We start from the raw sequence: 20,573 nt of genomic DNA, 5'->3' as shown, positions 1-20,573 counted from the left end.
AGGATCTTATTAAAATTTAAGTGTGTCACCAACAAATTACATGTGACAGAGCTCTGTCTCTCTTATCAGATGGCCCGCTAGATGGATGGTTAATGATACAGTGAGTAAAGAGAGTGAAAACAGAAATGCTGAGGAGGGACTCTGCATACCAAAACAAGGGTGAGAGGCACACATACACTGCTTATAATAAATGTCACTATTCTAGCTAGGTATATTTCATGACTCAGTTTTCATTCCAAAGCACTTATGGATATATGGAACTCTATATCAAGATAATTACAAATAAGCAACACCTCTGTATAATACAAGGCTCACCCAAACAAGACTGTTCTCACTCAACCCCCCTTGGATATCAACTCCTGGATTTGTTATGTTTGTATTGTCTTCAGACTTCATCCAACCCACCCTCCCCATCTCAATAAATGAGAGAAGGGTAGAGACATCACACTGGCAATGAAGATCTGCATGGTTAAAGCAATGGTATTCCCAGTAAGTAACCTATGGATGTGAGAGCTGGACCATAAGGAAGGCTGAGAAAAGGAAGACACTTTTGAACTGTGGTGCTAGAGGAAATTTTTGAGAGTGCCTTGGACCGCAAGAAGATCCAACCAGTCCATACTCCAGGAAATAAAGCCTGACTACTCACTGGAGGAAAGGATATTAGAAGCAACTATTAAGTACTTTGGCCACATAATGAGAAGACAAGAAAGTTTAGAGAAGACAATGATGCTGGGGAAAATGTAAGGAAAAGGGAAGAGGGGCCGACCAAGGACAAGATGGATGGATGGCATCCTTGAAGTGACTGGCTTGACCTTGAAGGAGCTGGGGGTGGCAACAGCCAACAGGGAGCTGTGTTGGGGGCTGGTGGGGGGGGGGGGTAATGAAGATTCAGAAGTGACTGAATGAATAAACAACAACACTCTCCCCTTTCTAGACACTTTGAAAACAGAAACATATGACAGAGCCCTTCCCATGAGGCAGGGGGACTTCTTGTCAAAAATCATTAGGGAAGTGTCTCAAAAGTCCTTGAAAACAGGGAAGAAAGATGATCAAAGATCATCTTCTGAATTCAGGAAACGATCTATAATTGAAAAAAAAACACCAAAAAAGTGTGGGATCGGAGCTGTCGTATTACTCGTATTGAATTGCTTCAGTGTTGTGAAGTAAGGGAAGGTCCTGTTTCATGAGCCTGGCATGGTAATTGTTTCAAAGTAATGTGATAATTTGAAATTCTGAAATTTCAAAATATCTTTGTTTTGAATGTCTATACTGTTCGCTATTTAAGTTTCAGATTTCTGGAATGGAGAGTACTGAGATTGGGAGGAAAGCCCAGTATTCCCAGAGTGGTGTATCTTTAAGATGAGTGCCCCAAGTCTACTCCAAAGCAGCAGGACCGAAGAAAGAGGAAAGCCAAGTATGCTCCCCAGCGGGATTTTGTTCAAGGTCTTCTTTTACAAAAAATGGAGTGGGCGGGAATTGCACTCGCTTGTGTGATAAATCTGAAAACGGATGATTTCAGGAGAAAAGGCAAGAAAAAACATGGGATAATGCACCTCCCTATATGAACCAATTCAGCAGTTAAGATCATCTGGAGAGTCCCAGCTCTCTGTCCCACCTCCTTCATAGGAGCGATTGGTAGGGACGAGGGACTGGGTCTTTTCAGTGGTGGCCCCTTAACTATGGAACTCCCTCCCCAGCAAAATCAGATCAGCTCCCAGACTTTCAGAAAGAAAGTAAAAACATGGCTCTGGGACCAAGCCTTTGACCAATAGTGCAGTGAAACAAGTGAAGATGGAAAATGTGCAATGTGGAACAGTTTTTTTGACCATGATCTCAGATTGCATGATTTTAATAATGTGTTTTAATTTTTATATGGATCTTAAATTTATGTTTTAATGTATATGTTTCATTTATATTTGTTGTTGATATGGCATTGAATTGTTGCCTTTTGTAAGGCTGCAATGAGTCCCCTTCAGGGTGAATAGGATGGGATATAAATACTGTAAATAAATAAATAAGGAATGACAAACAGAACAATGTGCTTTGTAATGCTACAGCACTAAATGCCACAGTAATATAATGTTCCCACTTCATGTATGGGATAAGTCCTTCATGACCTTGCTTGCCCAATTTCTCTGTATTTCTAAATGTCATTGTTCAATCAAACCACCACACCATGTTGGTTCATCATGGCGTACACCAGTGGTTCTCAACCTGGGGTCCCCAGATGCTTTTGGCCTACAACTCCCAGAAATCCCAGCCAGTTTACCAGCTGTTAGGGTTTCTGGGAATTGAAGGCCAAAAACATCTGGGGACCCCAGGTTGAGAACCACTGGCGTACACCATCCCAATGTATCTGCCCCACTTTGGATCTGAATTAAGCTGTTCCAGATCAGCCTGATTCATTTCAGGTGAGGCAGCAGCACAGCCCTAGGATATCTATGCTTTAAAATATTCAAAACACATCACAACAATTCTAATATGTAACATTTTCAAGAACCACATGTTAGATCTGCCCAATAATGACCTTCCCTTTGAAATTAGTCACTCTTACAAGAGCTTCAGAGCTCCTTTGAATATTCTAATTTTGACATTTGCTTAAAAGTTAGCATATTTCACCAGAGTTAAACAAATCACCGAATCTTTGCATTTTATCAAGGCCTTTGTCCATGGCTCCTTTGCTCTTCTTGCTGTTGTGTCTTCCCTTTGCCATTTCCCCACTTTTTTTGCCCTCATTTGCCTTGGCCTCATTTATCCTCAGTGCTCTTTCCTCGTAGGAACCTATGTGATTCCAGAATTATATAACACAAGAGTGACATCATTACCAGAGTCTGGAAGCAGCAAGTTAGAATTACAGGTTGAGCAACCCATATTCAAAACACTTGGGACTAGAAGTTGTATATAGTTGTATACAGATCATAATTTGGGATTTTAGAGGGGTTTTTTTTTCCAGATTTTGGAATACCCATGTTTCCATATATGTATATAATAACATACATTGGGGATGGAACTGAAGTCTAATTATGATCTGTATACAACTGATATACATAGCCTGAAGACAATTTTATACAGTGGTTTTAATAATTGTGTGTGTGAAGTAAATTCTGTACAAACTGAACCAAAACAAAAGTGTCACTATCTCAGCCACGCATCTAGACAATTTTGGAGTTTGCAGTAGTTGAGATTTTGGAATTCTAGATAAGGAATGTTCAATCTGCATCACTCTTTTTTGCAATGAGTTACACTTTGGGCAAGAAAGTTACATTTTACTAGTCATGTAACAAGTGAGAATGATATCCATATAGTTATTTTCTTGTTATCATTTACAGCATTTATTCTGAAAAGAATATTTTGTATGGGTATTTATATTGAGTTGCTGTGCATTTTCTGGGCTGTAAGGCAATGTTCCAGATGCATTCTCTTCTGATGTTTCACCCACATCTATGGCAGGTATCCACAAAGGTTGTGAGGTGTGTTGGAAACTTGACAAGTGAGATTTTTATATTTCTCTGGAATGTCCAGGGTGTTTGGTTGAGCCAAGTGAGCCAAGTGTGATTGTTGCAATTGGCCACAATGATTAGCATTAAATAGCCTTGCAGCTTCAAAGCCTGGCTGCTTCCTGCATGGGGAAATCCTTTGTTTGGAGGTGTTAGCTGGCCCTGGTTGTTTCCTGTCTGGAATTCCCTGTTTTCTGAGTATTGTTCTTTATTTACAGTCCTGATTTTAGAGGGTTTTTTAAAATACTGGTAGCCAAATTTTGTTCATTGTCATAGTTTCCTCCTTTTTGTTGAAATTGTCCACATGCTTGTAGATTTGAGTGGCTTCTGTGTAGTCTAACATGGTGGTTGTTAGAGTGGTCCAGCATATCTGTGTTCTCAAATAATATGCTGTGTCAGGTTGGATTACTGGGTGCTCTGCTATGGCTGACTTCTCAGTTATTCTACAGTGTCTTTCGTGTTCCTTGATTCATGTCTGGGTGATGCTGCATTTGTTGGTCCCTATGTAGACTTGTCCACGGCTGCACAGTTGAGAGGATCCCTCTTGTCCTTTGCTGAATATAGCATTCATTGGATTTTCTTAGTGGGGCTGTAGATAATTTGAAGGTTATGCTTCTTCATCAGCTTCCCTATGAAGTCAGTGATTTCCTTGGTGTATGGTAAGAACACTTTTCCTCTGGGTGGATCTTTGCCTTTACTCTATTGACTTCTTCTTGGTCTTGCAGTTCTTCTGATGCTGTGGTGGAGTATCCATTGGTATTTGTATTCATAGAGAATAGCAACAAGGAATGTAATAAAGTACTATAAACACTGGGTAACATTAACAGCAAGGAACTGCTCTTCCATGTCTCTATATCAGTGGTTCTTAACTTGTGGGCCCCCAGGTATATTGGCCTACAACTCCCAGAAACCCCAGTCAGTTTACCAGCTGTTAGGATTTCTGGGAGTTGAAGGCCAAAACATCTGGGGACCCACAGGTTGAGAACCACTGCTCTTGTACAACAGCTGGATTTTGACATCAAAATCTTATAGTCAAGAATCTTCAGATATGGTTTCACATGTTACCTTGTTTTCTGGGTTAGCTGGATATCTCTGAAGAGAGTATATGTGTGAGTGCCCAGGAAGATGTAGGGTTCCATAGCTACCCCCTTGATGGAAGCATACTCCTTCTCCATCAACCCAAATGCCTCCATCATGTTGAAACCTAGAGAAAGCAGGAAACAGGACATGGTATAAAACCAGAGTGGGCAATGGGATAGATGTGGCTACCAGGTTTATCTAATTTCAATGTCTGCAGGAATGATCTCTCCCTTGATTTGTAAGAGAATAGAGAAATCAAACAAGGCTAAAATGGGCAGAGAGAAAAAAGTAGAGGAAGAAGGAGTGTGTGTATGTAAAGGGATGAATCACCTATTTTCAGTTTTTAAACTGTACTGCAAGTTTGTTTTCTGCTGTCCTGGAGACTAGGATGCGGAGCAATGGCTTCAAACTACAGGAAAGGGGATTCCACCTTAACATTAGGAAGAACTTTCTGACTGCGAGAGTTGTTCAGCAGTGGAACTCTCTACCCTGAAGTGTGGTGGAGGCTCCTTCTATGGAGGCTTTTAAACAGAGGCTGGATGGCCATCTGTTGGGGGTGCTTTGAACGCGATTGTCCTGCTTCTTGGCAGAGGGTTGGACTCTATGGCCCATGAGATTTCTTCCAACTCTATGATTCTATTGTACTTCAGAAGCAAGAGTATCCAGGGAACTCATGAAATTTTGGGTTCATCAGTAAAATTAATGCAGTTTGACATCACTTTAACTCCCATGACTTGCTGCTATGAAATCAAAGGAGTTATAATTTTACAAGTTTTCTCTATCAATTTCACTAGTCTTCTCATCTTTGCTCTTCTTTGCCAAAGAGTGCAGGTACCTCACCAGCCTAACATTAAAATATAGCAGTGAAAGTGCTGTCAAAATGTATTAATTCTACAGTGTGGCTGTACCCTGAGTCAGAGTGGTGAATGATTGTGTACATATCAGAGGCACGTGAGTGTCTGAAGAAACAAACCACTGCTTCCTGATAGTTTCTGTGAATTATTGGACTACTGTAATGTGCTCTACGTGGGGCTGCCCTTGAAAATGGCTCGGAAATTTCAGTTAGTCCAACGGGCAGCGGCCAGGATATTAACTGGTGCCCCTTACAGAGAGAGGTCAACCCTCCTGTTCAAGGAGTTCCATTGGCTGCCGTTCATTTTCCGGTCCCAATTCAAGGTGCAGGTGCTTACCTACAAAGCCCTAAACGGTTTGGGACCTGCCTAGCTGCGTGACCGCATCTCCGTTTATGAACCCACGTGTTCTCTTTGTTTATCCGGAGAGGCCCTGCTCGCGATCCCACCTGCGTCGCAGGCGTGTCTGGTGGGGACAAGGGGCAGGGCCTTTTCTGTGGTGGCCCCTCGACTTTGGAACACCCTCCCCAAGGATATTAGACAAGCCCCTACACTGGCAGTCTTCAGGAAGAGTTTTAAGACCTGGCTGTTCCGGTGTGCCTTTCCAGAATAGGAAACTCCAGCAATATGTCCCAGAAGCACTTTACCAGAGATTTAAGACTGTCTGCACATTGCACTTACACCAAAATCCTATATTCCACCTGTCATACTCAGCACTTTTTAACCTGTACCCATTACATTCGGCCGGTCCTAGTTTTATTATGTCATGGTGTATTGTTTTATTGTTTACTGTTATTGCTTGATGTTTGACTTGCTTTATAATGCTATATGTATTGTTATGTTGTTATTTTTATTGAGGCCTTGGCCTTTGTAAGCTGGATCGAGTCCTTCGGGAGATGCTAGCGGGGTACAAATAAAGATAATAATAATAATAATAATAATAATAATAATAATAATAATAATAATAATCTCCATGCCATATAGTTTCTATACATCCTATCTCAATAAGACCTTCTGTGTATGAGGCTAATGATGAATGGATCAGCACTATAGACTGTGGTATATGAGATACCAGGACTAGATTGCTGGTTGCACCACTCAAAGTAACACACATTGTTCTCAATGCCTGGTCAGGCACAGCAGCAATAAGAAGATAATTCAAGTGGATAGAAAATGAAAATTAAGAAAGCATATTTCAAATCCTTACCTATGAAACAGTTGCCCCTGGAGTCACTAGGATAATAAAATGAGCTGTGGCAGAAGAGTGGGATGATAATAATATGAACAATAGCCAAAGAATGGCACGTGCCAATCACTAGAGAAATGGGGAGGATGTGGGACTGAGGAACCAGATGCAAGACCAATTTGCAGTCCACAGAACTGCACCAGCTTTTCCACAACACTTACACTTAAATGATTTGGTGAATCAGCCATAAAGAGGCATCCAATTGTTCCAGAATTGCATCAGCGGACATGCTATAATGAATACGCTGGGAATAAATTACAAAGCTTGTTTCCATTTTGATGTCTTTCCCTTTCCATCTGCTTCAAACTGCTAAGCTAAGGGTTGACCTGCAAGATTTGGTGAATACATATTTTCCCACACAGAGAGACCAAAAAAGAAGAATTCATTTGTATCCATGGAGCTTTCTCCTTCTTCCCTGGCTTCTCATTACAGGCCGATGAGTCACTTTCTCAAGTCTTTGCAATCAGCAATTTTCCCTCCTTTGCTTATCTGAATTTATGGGCTGCTGAGACCAAGGTGGGGGCAGAGGAAAGGAACAAGTGGGGGAGAGATAACCATATAAATAGTAAAGGGGACATGGCGTTTTATTTATTTTTTTAGTGGGTTTAATCAATATTCTGCTTCCACCAGTTTCATTTCCTCGACATTGTCTATTTTTTTTATTGCTCAGTTCTGATTTTTATCTTAGAGACAGTGTGTGTCTGCAGGGAAAGGGAGACCATCCTCGTTTTGGAGAATTAGAACACTTGCTGGATTAAATGTAACAAAAAGATCCCAGCTTTGCAATCTTCTCATCTCAATTAAAGTTTGCACCCAATGCTATTAATGTTATCGTGCAAAAGGAGGAACTGTAGATGTAAACTATATATACATTTAAGACTACTATCAAGTGGGAAAGGTCAGAGGGGTGCAGCTAAGGCACTAGACAAGTCTGCTAGTGAAATCCTTTTTTGTTTTTGTTTCTTTCTTACTGGACAGAAAGTTGAAAAGGATTATATCTAGAAAGGCAATGAACATTGATCCTTCCCACTTTTTTATAGACTCACATGGTTAGTGTTATGTGCCTGTGCAAAAGGCTGAGTTTAATATTTCCCCATGGACCTTTTGATATGCAATAAAAAAACTTTCAGAAGACTAAAACATACTTTCAAAGAACGCCTAAATAGTTTTTTCCCCCTCAGTCATCATGCTAGTTCACTCCTTCATGCATTCTGTCTGCATAGTCACTCCAGGGAGAGGAAAGCTCTGCCTGGCTAGCCAATCATAAAATGGCTTTAGCTTCCACCTGCCTCTTATTTTGTCCTTGAATACTATATCTCAATACCATGAAGCTGCTTTTGCCACTTAGAAACCCCTTGGCAGAGTTTTCTAACTGGCTCCAGAACAAAACCAGTGTATTTACTTTAAGAATACTCTGTATATGCCTCTGTCCATCAGCATCTCTGTTGTCAGTAGAAAATGCCAATTCAGTTGGGTCTATCATTTGCTTTAATTCTTACAGACAGTACTCAAGTCTTTCAAAATCCAAAAGAGAAAGGGATATTATTTTTTCATACTTAAGAAGCACAGTGGCAACAGGTTTACCTACCTTGCAGAAAGCCTTCTGTGGAGTCAAGGACGGGACAGTCTGCAGGATGATGTAAAGCATGGGAAGAAAAGGGGATATTGAAACAATATGACAGTTTATTTATTTATTTATTTATTTGCTGTATTTGTATACCGCTTTCTCAGCCAATTGGCGACTCAAGGCGGTTTCCAACAAATCAGTATACATAAAACATAATATAGATAAAAAACATTAAACAGTATAAGATATCACAAAAGCAATAAAAACAACAATACAGAGGACAATGTTGACATTAAAGCTGTTGCATTTTTATTTTTGACACAATATGAGAGTCAGGACTAGCTTTTAGTTAGACTGGCAACTTATAGTTGAAAAAGAAAATGCATATGGTAATTTATATCCACAGATGAGCATCTATTAATATAGTGATGGACAACTGTCAGAGGCTATGGCAGATATGGGCAATCTTTGGCTCTCCAGGTGTTTTAGACGTCAACTCCCGCTGTTAGGAATTGTGAAAGTTGAAGTCCAAAACACCTGGAGGGCTGAAATTGGCCCACACCTAGGCAAGCGAGACGTATTGTCCCACATAAGGACTTGGGGGGGAGGGGGCATAACCCCACAAAAAAGGGGCTTTTTGTTCCCAAATGCCCTCAATGGGTGTGGAAGCATGTTGCCTATGGGAGTGGGTGATCTGCATCATTTTAAGCCCAGAAGACCCCTTTTTACAACAGGGAATGACCTACACCAGTTTACATCCTGAAAAGGCCCAAGTAGGTTCCAAAACATAGGGAAATGACTCCTCACTTCCTAGAGCACATTTTGGAATGTTTTTTTTTAAAAAAAAACAAACAGAAAGGGTCTTGAAGACATACAAACACTTTGCTAACCCTTGGTTTGCATGGAGATATGGCCAGAGTGACAGGCAGACAAGATGGATACGCTTATTGTCAAAAGTCCTAACCTAGGCTTGTATGTGTGAACCAGTCCTGAATGGGAGAAGAAAGCTGGTAGACTGTCCATACTAATATATATTTTGAGGGCAGGTTTTGGGGCCACAATTATAGATTTTAATATTACCCTTGAATAAATTGAGGGTCATCCAGCAGTGAGGGTAAAGCACCAATGCCGCCTTGGAAGGACAGATGTCCCTGGATGCCACCACCATTTCCCAACCCAGACATTCAAAAAGCCCAGAAGCAGTGATATGGCAGAGAGTGCAGAGGGATCCAATGCTTCTTTTATGTTCTCCTGAGATGGATTAAGCTCTTGCTTTCACTATTCTACCCAGAGAAAGGCATAATTCTGTTTTTGATAAGGTGGAGTACTCCCATTGATCCATGGAGAAGTCAACCCAGGGTTTTTAGGCTCATTTTTTTACTAAAACATCTCAACATTTACAGGAGTATATATGTTAAGTCTACATCAGATGCAACATGAAAGCATATGCTACTATTTTGTTTTCTCAGTTAGTTTCAAAGCACTCTCGGGGAGCCCTGGAACTTTACTCAATTCCAGAATAGAATGGAGATTTTCATAGAAATGTCTGGGATAGTTTACATATAAAACTTTTATAACTTCTACCACTCCAGTTTGGCACACCCTTCAACTTGCATTCTCACCAGGGAGCCACAGACAAATCTTGCTTTCTGAGGAAATGCATGCTTGCTAATGCACATTCCTGGTTTCTTATTTTTACAGAGTATAAGCAAAATACGTTTATGTGGCATAATCAGTGAAGGGGCCTCTTATCTTCTTTTCTCTTGGACAAAAGCAGTTGTCAAACACTTTCAATTAAAGTTTTACTGTGTTTCTGTCTATTGTTCATTCCCACTTAAAATCACCTTTAACAAAATGAAACCTCAAGGCACACTTTTTAATTATAGCATTTATTAATCTGAGGACAACCTTGTCATTTGCTGAGCTCAGGAAAAAAGTAAGTGGCACAGAAACATTTTTCACTAAGGTGGAGTGGTGGCTGGAAAACAGGTCATGATTCAGTGGGGAGTCATCCAGATATTTCCCTGCACATGGATGTGCTACATAGATGTCATCTGCAGGGATCTACTGAGACCTCCAGGGATCCTTGCAGATGCCTGCTGCAACATATCAAGATAAAAGATATACCATAATATAGCTGGATATATTTTCAGTGATCCCTCCACTTCCAACAATATAGAAATGGCTATACTTGGCTGAAACTTATAACTGGGACAAGGGGTAGAATTTGGAGAGATAACTACAGAGATGTAGCTACAGGGTAACATAATTTCCTCGTGCAGAATCTCAAGTGCTATTTGATTGCACTATGATACCCATACTGACTGATGGAACTGGGAAAAAGTAATTTCCAAGCTTTTCCCGGGACCATATGCTTTGGTTATTCTAGAGATTGTGGATTTTTTCCCTTCTGATCCACAACCAACAACCCCATTAGAGAAATCCCTGCACTGTCTTGATATAGAAAGGGTGCTGGCATTTCATATTCAGCACACAGCTGCCTATCCCTCTTCCAATAGATTTTGTGTCTGTCATGGTGGTCCAAGAAAGGTCAACAAGTGTCATTGCAAACATTATCTAAATAGGTTGTCCAATGTATTTATTTGGTTTATGAATCAGCTATACAACCTGTTCCTGAAGGCCACCATGCACATTCATTGAGAGCGTTGGGTTTGTCAGCATAAATCCTATCCAGAATATCATTATCTGACCTTTGCAAAGTTGCTATGTGGTTCATTCATTGTTAGGTTCTTATTGAAATTTCTGTTATTCTGTCTTGTCTATCTCACCCACCATGAGTGATCCTAATGTCCTCCTTCCTTTACTTGTCAAAATGTGATTATCATTAAATGCCAGTTAATGCAACCGCATAAATGCCATGATTAATTTCAATTACAGTAGAGTTCTTGACCATCTTTTTTTGTTTTCTTTTTAGTGACCAGACCACTTTCTGTTTCTCAGACTGCACTCTGTTAAATGCTGCTGTCACCTCAAAGCAAAGCTGTTGTTGTTTACTCACAAAGAAATGCAAGCCTGTACAATGACTCCGTGAGTAATTGTACTGGCATATTTATTACATTCATTTTCACTTGAGAAAAGAAGAAAGGCTTTCCTCCCCCTTCAGTTCATTTCAAGGCCCATTCTGTCGGGGACATTGTGGAAGGTAAAGAGAGTTGTTTTGTACAAAATATAAACACTTTGGCATTCGTCTGCAATTCACCTTTTACAGGAAATCCCCAGCTAAATCCTCTCTCATCCTTTGAGCAAGAGAATCAAAAACCAGGCACCGTCGCTCATACAAATCAGAGATAAGAGAGAAAGAATCAAAGGCTCTTTGGTGAAGACTTATAAAGTGTTCTTCATTTAAATGGGTTGAGTCAAAAAAGACTCCTTCAAAAACCAAAAGCACTGCAGTTATTTGCTTCTGTAACAGTGCCAGGCAACCAATGTAGGGAGGGTGCAGGGGACAAGCTGAATGGAGGCAAAGGGAGCCTTGATGATAACAATTAAAGAGGCTCCCAAAAGGCAAGGACATTTAAGAAAGTGTTCTGTTTTTGTAAAGGTCTTTCTGAACCTCTGCTTATGCCATCCTTGTCCTCCTTCTCATTAATATATTATCTATCTATCTAGGAAGGTTGAGGAAAGAAAATAGATGCTTTTGAACTGTGGTGTTGGAGGAAAATTCTAAAAGTGCCTCGGACCATGAAAAGATCCAAACAGTCCATCCTTCAGGAAATAAAGCCTGACTGCTCATTGTAGGGAAGGATATTAGAAGCAAAGATGAAGTACTTTGGCCACATCATGAGAAGACAGGAAAGCTTAGAGAAGATAATGATGCTGGGGGAAATGGAAGGAAAAAGGAAGAGGGACCAACCAAGGACAAGATGGATGGATGGCATCCTTGAAGTGACTGGTTTGACCTTGAAGGAGCTGGGGGTGATGATGGCTGACAGGGAGCTCTGACGTGGGCTGGTCCATGAGTTAACAAATAGTTGAAAGCAACTGAACGAATGAACAACAAAAACTATCTATCTCTATACAAGTCAAAGCATGTGTGCAGGTACAACTGCACCAGGAGCTCCAATTTTGTTTGCTTTGTATTGTATGTTTGTTGCAGTCCTAAGTTTCAAGGACTCTGTAGATAGGTGGCTTCTTTTGGCTGCAATCTTAGGGCAAGCCACCTGTCAATTATAGTTAGGTTCCCTGGTCCCACCCCTTTTTGGGGTTTTGGAGGGAATAGGAGCCTTTTTGGGTTCAGTCCACACAGAGAAGCCTTTCGCACAGGACATAAAACGAAGAGCTCCTGTAGAAAGCTTCGTCTTCTATGGCTTGGCCGGGGAGATATACAGCCCACAGCTTGGCCTAGGATCATACAGCCTTACACTCCTTTGCTGAAGGACTTCAGCCAGCCATCACTGAAACCTGAACTCCTTCTTTTCCCCTGGAAGTCTACAAAGCTCTGCTTGGTAAGGGTTGCTCACGGAAGCCAGACGCAGTTGGTACCAGGTGCAGGGGCTCCACGCCAACAGAGGCAAAGACAGACTGCCCAGATTAGAAATTAAGGATTTCCCCATTAGTTAAAATACCAGTTATGGAGATAGTGCCTGTTCCCAGTGAACAAGATTGCAAGAGCCAATAGACTGTTAAGAAAGGTTTAAAGTACCTGTTTGTTTTCATCAATAAAGAACTTTGTTGAACCTTTAAGCAATCTAAAGACTATGTTTGGGGAAATTCAAGGGCCTTTAATCTGAGGCAGCCCCGGCATCCCGTTGGGCACACAGAATTTATGTCCTGTCTACAGTTTTATGCACAGGCCCAGCGTGCGACAGCACAGTATGTATGTGTATTTGATTGAAGTGAAGAGGCCCTCTGCGATGTCATTGGATTGGCTGTTGCTAAGTGAAGTGGCCTCCTGTGATATCATTGGATTAGTTGCTGCTTTCTGAAGGATTGGCTGTTGCTAAGTGAAGTGGCCCTCTGTGATGTCACTGGGAAAAAAAAGTTGACATGTGTATGAGAGGAAGGGAGGTAGAAAGGAGAGAAAGTGGAAAAGAATGCCAAGGAGTGTTGTGGTTCAGCCTGTGATTGTTTCATTGCCTGTGATTTTAGAGAGCAGTGAACAAGATCCTGCAGACCCACAATGGTCTAAAAATGGGAATTCGGGGCAGGAGAGTGCTGTTGCTCATGATGGAGCTGAGGATTCTGGGATTGTCAGGCCAATAGTAGATGTTCAGTTAAAGTCAGATCCAGAGGCTGAGAGGCCTGAGCTAGCTTTCCCAAGAGAATCAAGGTCGGAATTAGAGAATAATGTGTTAATTGCGCGCCAGCTGCGCCTGTACCTTGGGAAGTCTGACTTGGCCACGGTGGTCCACGCTTTGGTTACATCCCGTTTAGACTACTGCAACACTCTCTACGTGGGGTTGCCTCTGAAGACTGCCCGGAAGCTGCAGCTAGTCCAACGCTCGGCAGCCAGACTACTAACGGGTGCTGGGTACAGGGAGCACACCACTCCACTGTTACACCAGCTCCACTGGCTGCCAATTAGCTTCCGAGCACAATTCAAAGTGCTGGTGTTAACCTATAAAGCCCTAAATGACTCCGGCCCTGTTTACCTCTCTGAACGTATTCTCCCCTATGAACCATCAAGATTATTAAGATCATCTGGAGAGGCCCTGCTCTCGGTCCCACCGGCCTCGCAAGAGCTTCTGGTGGGGACAAGGGACAGGGCCTTCTCGGTGGTGGCCCCTCGACTCTGGAACTCTCTCCCACTGGAGATCAGAAGGATGATGAGCAACGATTTTAGTGTGACGACTGACTATTATAGTTATTGATTGTAAATGCTGTTTTAATGTTTTACTGTAATATGTATTTTGATGTTTTATTGATTGTATGTGATATTATGGTTGGAAACCGGTCTGAGTCCCTCAAGAGAGGTGAGAAGGTCGGTATACAAAACTTTTAAATAAATAAATAAATTGGAGATATAGAGCAGTCTAACTTTCCTGAGTTAAATAGAAAAAAAATCAAATCTGTCAACAAAGACAGATGGCCGAGGGGAGACGTAGCTCCCTCAGACTGTTATCTAAGAAATGCCCTCTTCAGACTTCCCAAGGAAAAAGACATAGTTTCTTGGGTATATATGAGAGTTAATTGGGATTCATACTTCAGAGGAATCAACGTCTAGTAAAGGAAGCAAAGCTCTCTCTAGTTTCATGCTTAATTGGTTTTGGATTTTCCTATGTTATTTTCATGGTTTCAAGTAATTTTCATGATTTCTTGTATTGCTCCTGGAATCAAGTGTTATCCTGGTTTCGGATAACTTTTGGCATCTTTGTTATGCTTCTTGTGTATTTTTAATTCTCTGGATCATATTGTGTGCCAAGTCTTCAGTTGAAAGGTTTTGCCTGTGCCTTGGTCTTGTGGATTATTGCTTCCAAGTTTTGAAGTGACTGCTTTACATAGACAATATTTTATATTACTTTTATTGTTTTTATTCTTTTGCTGAAGCTGCATTTAATCTTCAATAAAATGTTTTGCTTATTCATTGGACTCTGAAGTGTGAGATTGGTTCAAAGGTACCTTCCCAGCCCTGGTGTGTGACAAGGATAAGGTAGTAGGGCCTCCTTCCCTACTTTAAATTGTATAACTTTTAACCTGTGATTAAACCCGGGTGATCCATTTTGTTGGAAATTGGAGGATGGGTGAATGATGATGGGTAAATCACATTTTGGGAGAGGGGGTCCAGCTAGGAGTAATGATTTAGTTAACTCAGTAACTAGATATATTTAATGGAATGTGCATCTACACTGTAGAACTAATGCACCACTTTAACTGCAATTGCTCGATGCTATTGAATCATGGGAGTTGTGGTTAGATGAAGGGTTAGAAGGCAGGATCATCAAGTTTGCAGACGACACCAAATTGGGAGGGATAGCCAATACTCCAGAGGACAGGAGCAGGATTCAAAACGATCTTGACAGATTAGAGAGATAGGCCAAAACTAACAAAATGAAGTTCAACAGGGACAAATGCAAGATACTCCACTTTGGCAGGGAAAAAAAAGAAATGCAAAGATACAGAATGGGGGACAATGCCTGGTTGAGAGCAGTACGTGTGAAAAAGCTCTTGGAGTCCTTGTGGACAAGTTAAACATGAGCCAACAATGTGATGTGGCGGCAAAAAAAGCCAATGGGATTTTGGCCTGCATCAATAGGAGCCTAGTGTCTAGATCTAGGGAAGTAATGCTACCCCTCTATTCTGCTTTGGTTAGACCACATCTGGAATATTGTGTCCAGTTCTGGGAACCACAATTCAAGAGAGATTTTGACAAGCTGGAATGTGTCCAGAGGAGAGCGACTAAAATGATCAAGGGTCTAGAGAACAAGCCCTATGAGGAGCGGCTTAAGGAGCTGGGCATGTTTAGCCTGAAGAAGAGAAAGCTGAGAGCAGATATGATAGCCATGTATAAATATGTGAGAGGAAGCCACAGAGAGGAGGAAGCAAGCTTGTTTTCTGCTTCCTTGGAGACTAGGACACGGAACAATGGTTTCAAACTACAGGAAAGGAGATTCCATCTGAACATTAGGGAGAACTTCCTGACTATGAGAGCCGTTCAGCAGTGGAACTCTCTGCCCCAGAGTGTGGTGGAGGCTCCTTCTTTGGAAGCTTTTAAACAGAGGCTGGATGGCCATCTGTCAGGGGTGATTTGAATGCAATATTCCTGCTTCTTTGCAGGGGGTTGGACTGGATGGCCCATGAGGTCTCTTCCAACTCTTTGATTCTATGAAAGTCTTCAGCCTTCTCTGCTAAAGAGTGTTGGTGCCCTGCCAAACTACAATTTCCAGGATACCACAGCATTGAGCCATGGCAGTTAGGTGTCAAACTGCATTAATTCCACAGTTTAGTATCTGATAAGGAATTCCAGCCAAAATTTCCAAGTTCTTTTCCTAACCCAGTATCTTACTCTCTGTTGGATCAGGACAATGTCTTCTGCAAGTTCTTTTAGAAAATCTAGAATAGTGTTTTCTTAGGAGGGTGTAATGGGTTTTCTTCCTAACTGCAAGATGAATTTTATGCCCTTCTTTTTAGTAGAGCTCTGAATTGGTTTGCAAATGGGTTCATTACTGGTTCATCATGAGATCCCCTAAGGAACCTGGATCCAAATAGTAGAAGATATCTTGATGACACTGCTTATTTTCTGCTTAATTCGGTATCCTTTTTTTTTTCTTTGCTGCACTTTCCTCATAAACACCCAAACAAAACCTCCTCGGCCTCTGCTAGAGTTGCAAAACTTGTTTCCACATAACTTCTGTATTTTACAATAGACTCTCCCCAATATATTTTATAGCCCAGTTTGCTAAGTATTTGCTTCCTTCCAACCCAGTTCATAATGCCATTTATAGCCAGTCATTTGAGGAGTCGCCCGTGACAAATTCACTTACATTAATAACACAATTTAGAGAAGGGTGTTAATTGAAGGGTTTTTTGAACTCCATTCAAAGCTTTCTTTTCTGCCAGGAGCACAGCAAATAAATATCTGCCAGCTGGATAATGCCAGACATTTGTTGCAAATAATTCCACACCTTGTGCATTTGCATTTGCTTCACCTTGGAAATGGGGGTGAAACTAATGATTGTGACTTAAATGTTCCAGCCAAATCATGCCGGGAAAGAAGAGAACACATCTTGGAGAAAAGTCAGTGCCTTACAATAGAAGTACTGGCACGAGATTTTGAAGTAACATTTTCATATTTTGATTTTAAAATATGCCAGTAAAATAATCCTAAAATAAGAATACAGAAGGTCAACCAAAGGATCTTACCCTCTGTTCTGAGAGGAACCGATTCTCTTGACGTGGGCAGTCTAGCCAAGATTGAAGCTGCAAGAAATAAAGTAAAAAGTTTGTATGTATATAACTTCTCAAAAGATAGCATATAACAAACATGTAAGATAATACAGGTTGAGCATCTCTTATCCGAAATGATTAGGACTAGAAGTATTCTGGATTTTTTTTTAGAGTTTGGAATACATGTATATGTAGACATGGGCATAATGAGATATCTTGGAAGTAGGACCCAAGTCTAACTACAACATTTTTTTCCATTTCTTATACACTTCACATACATTGGTTGAAGGTATTTTATACAATATTTTTCTGAACTTTGTGTATGAAATAAAGTTTGTGAATACAGTAGAGTCTTGCTTATCTGACATAAATGGGTCAGCAGGATGTTGGATAAATGAAAACGTTGGATAATATGGAGGTTTCTGGGAGTTGAAGTCCATATCTCTATCCTGGCAGAGATCAGTGGTGAGTGAGTTCTCCTTCTGTTTGATTTCCAGACATAAGGAGAGAACTCACTCACCACTGATGGAAAAAGGAGAAACAAACAAGGAATTGTAATGAAAAGATAGATAGTTGTTGTTCATTCATTCAGTCATAGAATCATAGAATCATAGAATCAAAGAGTTGGAAGAGACCTCATGGGCCATCCAGTCCAACCCCCTGCCAAGAAGCAGGAATATTGCATTCAAATCACCCCTGACAAATGGCCATCCAGCCTCTGCTTAAAGGCTTCCAAAGAAGGCGCCTCCACCACACTTCTGAACGGCTCTCACAGTCAGGAAATTCTTCCTAATGTTCAGATGGAATCTCCTCTCTTGTAGTTTGAAGCCATTGTTCCGCTCCTAGTCTCCAAGGAAGCAGAAAACATGGACCAGCCCACGCCAGAGCTCCCTGTCGGCCGTCACCATCCCCAGCTCCTTCAAGGTCAATCCAGTCACTTCAAGGATGCCATCCATCCATCTTGCTCTTGGTCGGCCCCTCTTCCTTTTTCTTTCCATTTCCCCAGCATAATTGTCTTCTCTAAGCTTTCCTTATTATGGCAACAAGAATGATTGACAACTGGGAAATAGAGGGAGAAAATGTGGAGGTAGTGACAGACTTTGTATTTCTAGGTGCAAAGATTACTGCAGAACCAGACCGCAGCCAGGAAATCAGGAGACGCTTACTTCATGGGAGGAGAGCAATGTCCAATCTCGATAAAATAGTGAAGAGTAGAGACATCACACTGGCAACAAAGATCTACATAGTTAAAGCAATGGTATTCCCCATAGTCACCTACGGATGTGAAAGCTGGACCATAGGGAAGGCTGAGCGAAGGAAGATAGATGCTTTTGAATATGTTGGAGGAAAGTTCTGAGAGTGCCTTGGACTGCCAGAAGATCCAACCAGTCCATACTTCAGAAAATAAAGCCCGACTACTCATTGGAGGGAAGGTTATTAGAGACAAAGTTGAAGTACTTTGGCCACATCATGAGGAGACAGGAAAGCTTAGACAATGATGCTGGGGAAAATGGAAGGAAAAAGGAAGAGGGGCCGACCAAGGACAAGATGGATGGGATCCTTGAAGTAACTGGATCTCAGTCACCTATATGAACAAGTTCGGGTTTTGGATTTCAGAATTTCATATAAGGAATGCTCAACCTGCTTTGCATTTCTTCAAAAGTCACTCCCGGTAAGTTCAACAGAACTGATTCTTTACTAAGTATGTTTACATTTGCATCCTATATTTAGGAATCCATCTCAAACTCCGCTTGACTTGCAGAAGTTTTCTTGGCAATATTTGTTCAGAGGGAATTGCCTGTGTCTTCTCTTGAGGCTGAAAGAATGTGACTTCCCCAAGGTCAGCCAGTAGGTTTTCATGGCCGAGTGGGGATTTGAATCCTGACCTGCAGATCTGCAGCCCTATGCTCAACCAATTAGCTCTGTGTTCTTATCAATGCATTCATCAGAGAAGTGTGGGTGAGATAACTTTTGCTTTGTAAATTGTAGAAATTGAATTTCCCACACCTTTTAAAAGAATGTTGATACCATAATGTATTGGTTTGTCCTACTTACCTTCACAAAGGAGAGATCTTGATCTGATCTGTCTTCTTTGCACTTCTTATCATTTTTTGAAATTCTTGGAAACTGAAAATGGAACTCTTCTACAGATTTCAATTGGATAAGGAGAGATGCAAAAGGAGATGCACAGTCAAGGGATTTGCTTACCTGTGTGACCGATAGTAGATACAGGATCGCTTTCTCCTATACTGTAGACTGCAGAAATTGTCACCATGTATAATCTGTTAGGGAGGAGTGAGTGAAGGGTAACAGATCTGCTTCTCCCAGAAACAGTTATCTGAAAAAAGAGAAGCAGAAAAAGGGGGAGAATCATCTTTTAATAGCCTAGCACAATATGCTTGTATAAGGTTGATTTGGACGATACAAAATATGGTTCTCGAAACCTTTCTATTCCTGGTGCACCATATACAAATGTGAAGATCTGATTGTATCTTTTACATTTCTGAAATTTCCATCAAGCTTTCCTACCCAGTTATCCCATCCCTACTAGATGACCTTGGGCTACTCATATGATCCTACTTCAAGGGTTTGCAACTATGGAAGGCAAGAGTAACCCATTAGCCCTGCACGAAACTCCAAACCATATCAACTTCTTCCATCAACATTTTGCCCCAAAATGCCATTCAAAGGAGGGCATTCTCATAATGTATGGGTCCTTCTTGGACTCCTAGAGGGTACTTTGACTGACAAAAAATGAATAATTGCAAAAATTGCTTTCTCAACCAAGGACCAAAGGAGTCATGATCTATCTTCCAGAGCTGTACTCCTGAAAAAAATCATATAAGAAGATTCCTGCTGAATCAGATCAAAGGTCAACCTTATCCACCATCCTGCTTCCCACAGTGGTCAACCAAATTCTTCTACCAAGCCTACATGTGGATTCTAATAGTCCTATCACAGTCATACCTCCCAGCAACCACTATTGAGAGGAAGAGTGGTCATCTGTGGAAGATTTGGGGAGGTCACATCAGGAGAACTTGAGGGTCATCCCCACTACCCAAAACACTACCAAAAATCCCCCCTCCAGCTCTCTAAGGACTGTTTGGGATATTTTCAACTGGTTTATCCCCCTTGTTGGACCATTTTTAGGCCCTGAAGATGGCTTCACTTAAAACTTTCTAGTCTAAAATGGCCCAGACACAACCAAAAACACGAACAATACTGAAGCTTAGGAAAATTATTTGATTCAGGTTGTTGTAGGTCTTTTTGGGCTATATGGCCATGTTCTAGAGGCACGTGGCCATATAGCCCAAAAAAACCTACAACAACCCAGTGATTCCGGCCATGAAAGCCTTCGACAATACATTATTTGATTTGATTGTAAATCCATACAAGTGGAGGGATCCTAGAGTTCTGATTGTTATTTTTCAACCATTTTTCTGAGCTCTTTTCAAAGCTATTGGACCATTTACAGTCCAGGAGGAGGG

General features: G+C 41.2%; 1 protein-coding gene across 1 annotated transcript in view; it reads right to left on the bottom strand.

The window, feature by feature from the left end:
- COL20A1 (collagen type XX alpha 1 chain) overlaps nucleotides 1–20,573 on the bottom strand; it is a 184,717-nt gene that overhangs the window by 77,060 nt on the left and 87,084 nt on the right. The window contains exons 20-23 of the mRNA XM_067468230.1: nucleotides 19,294–19,423; nucleotides 17,062–17,118; nucleotides 8,263–8,301; nucleotides 4,563–4,701 (exon numbers count right to left, since the gene is read on the bottom strand). Of these exons, the coding sequence (XP_067324331.1) occupies nucleotides 4,563–4,701; nucleotides 8,263–8,301; nucleotides 17,062–17,118; nucleotides 19,294–19,423 (365 nt within the window). The remainder of the gene's footprint in view (nucleotides 1–4,562; nucleotides 4,702–8,262; nucleotides 8,302–17,061; nucleotides 17,119–19,293; nucleotides 19,424–20,573) is intronic.

The sequence above is a fragment of the Anolis sagrei genome, chromosome 4 (assembly GCF_037176765.1).
Source record: "Anolis sagrei isolate rAnoSag1 chromosome 4, rAnoSag1.mat, whole genome shotgun sequence".
In the NCBI taxonomy this organism is placed as follows: domain Eukaryota; kingdom Metazoa; phylum Chordata; class Lepidosauria; order Squamata; family Dactyloidae; genus Anolis; species Anolis sagrei.
Note: the sequence above shows the minus strand (reverse complement) of the source record. Positions and strands in the feature narration are given on the sequence as shown.